General features: G+C 46.0%; 1 protein-coding gene across 1 annotated transcript in view; it reads right to left on the bottom strand.

Moving 5' to 3' along the window:
• The window catches only part of LOC104951002 (tripartite motif-containing protein 10-like), a 12,644-nt gene extending 11,925 nt beyond the window's left edge, over window positions 1–719 (bottom strand). Inside the window, exon 1 of the mRNA XM_010777632.1 lies at window positions 6–719. Coding sequence (XP_010775934.1) covers window positions 6–704 — 699 coding nt within the window. The 5' untranslated portion in view covers window positions 705–719. The remainder of the gene's footprint in view (window positions 1–5) is intronic.
• Window positions 720–1,111: the final 392 nt, after the last annotated feature.

Here is a 1,111-nt window from a genome sequence, read left to right as displayed (position 1 = left end):
TATGCTTGAAATAGTGGCTCTGGAGCAGCTTTACTCGCGATTGAGAAACACCCACTGTGTGTGAAAGAGCTGCTATCTCTCTGCTCACAGTCTCCCTCTTGCTCCTCTTCCTCCCTCAGTGCAGCCATCCTGGCCTCCTCTTCCTCTTCTAGAAACTGGTGAAGCTTCTTGAACTGCTCCTTAATCTGCGTCTCTGTGTGTTGAGCCTGGACCTTCATGTGTCCTGCTGTTTGATCAAACTTCACTTTAACTTCTTCAAAGAGCTTCAGTTTCTCCTGAAAGGGCTGCAGAGACTTCTGGAGCTCCTCTCTGAGATCCTGAGCAGCTTCATCCATGGGTCTGAATCTGTGGTTGGAGTGTGTTCTTGAATCCCTGCAGACGACACACACTGGCTGCTGATGGTCCAGACAGAAGAGTTTGAGTTTCTCAAAGTGCAGACGGCAGAAAATCTCAGACCCGGCTGAAACGTTCTGATCTCTCTTCACTAAGAAACTCTCACACAGGTTCTTCAACACCAGGTTATGAGGAGGATCACTCCTTGATGACCTCCTCTTACAAACTGGACACTCGTGTGTTCCTTTTCCTTTCCACCAGTTCTTCAGACAGGCTTTACAGAAGCTGTGGCTACATGTCAGGACAACTGGATCATTAAAGACATCATGGCAGACCGGACAGGAGAGATCCTCCTCTGATATGGACGCCATTGTGTGTTGCAAAATGCTGAAAATGAAGCAGGCAGACAGCAAGAGTTCAAGCACTGTCAGTATGGCAGTTCTCTATCAAGCGTTGTTTTCTCTTTAGTAGTAATAAACTTACATTCAGTGTGATTTCTCAGTAGTCCAGTTTTCCACTTGTGAATTGAAGTTTCCTACGAAAGTAAACCTCTCGGTCTTTGTCCCAGAATGACACTGGTGTTAATCCTTGTTTGTCTCAGGTGAGTCATGCAGTGGGTGGAGCATTTTTGTTCAAATGTCACAGACCAGGTTCCTCATTCTCTCATAAAAGCTAACGCCCTACGACTTGTACTTTGAAATGTAATCACAACCTACCTTGTTGGAATCCAGCCAGGTATTTGTTGCATGTCCTCAGGTTAAAGTGCAGTCATGTCACT

The sequence above is a fragment of the Notothenia coriiceps genome, unplaced genomic scaffold (assembly GCF_000735185.1).
Source record: "Notothenia coriiceps isolate Sejong01 unplaced genomic scaffold, NC01 NC01_scaffold00000339, whole genome shotgun sequence".
In the NCBI taxonomy this organism is placed as follows: domain Eukaryota; kingdom Metazoa; phylum Chordata; class Actinopteri; order Perciformes; family Nototheniidae; genus Notothenia; species Notothenia coriiceps.
This window is presented reverse-complemented; position numbering and strand designations above follow the sequence as displayed.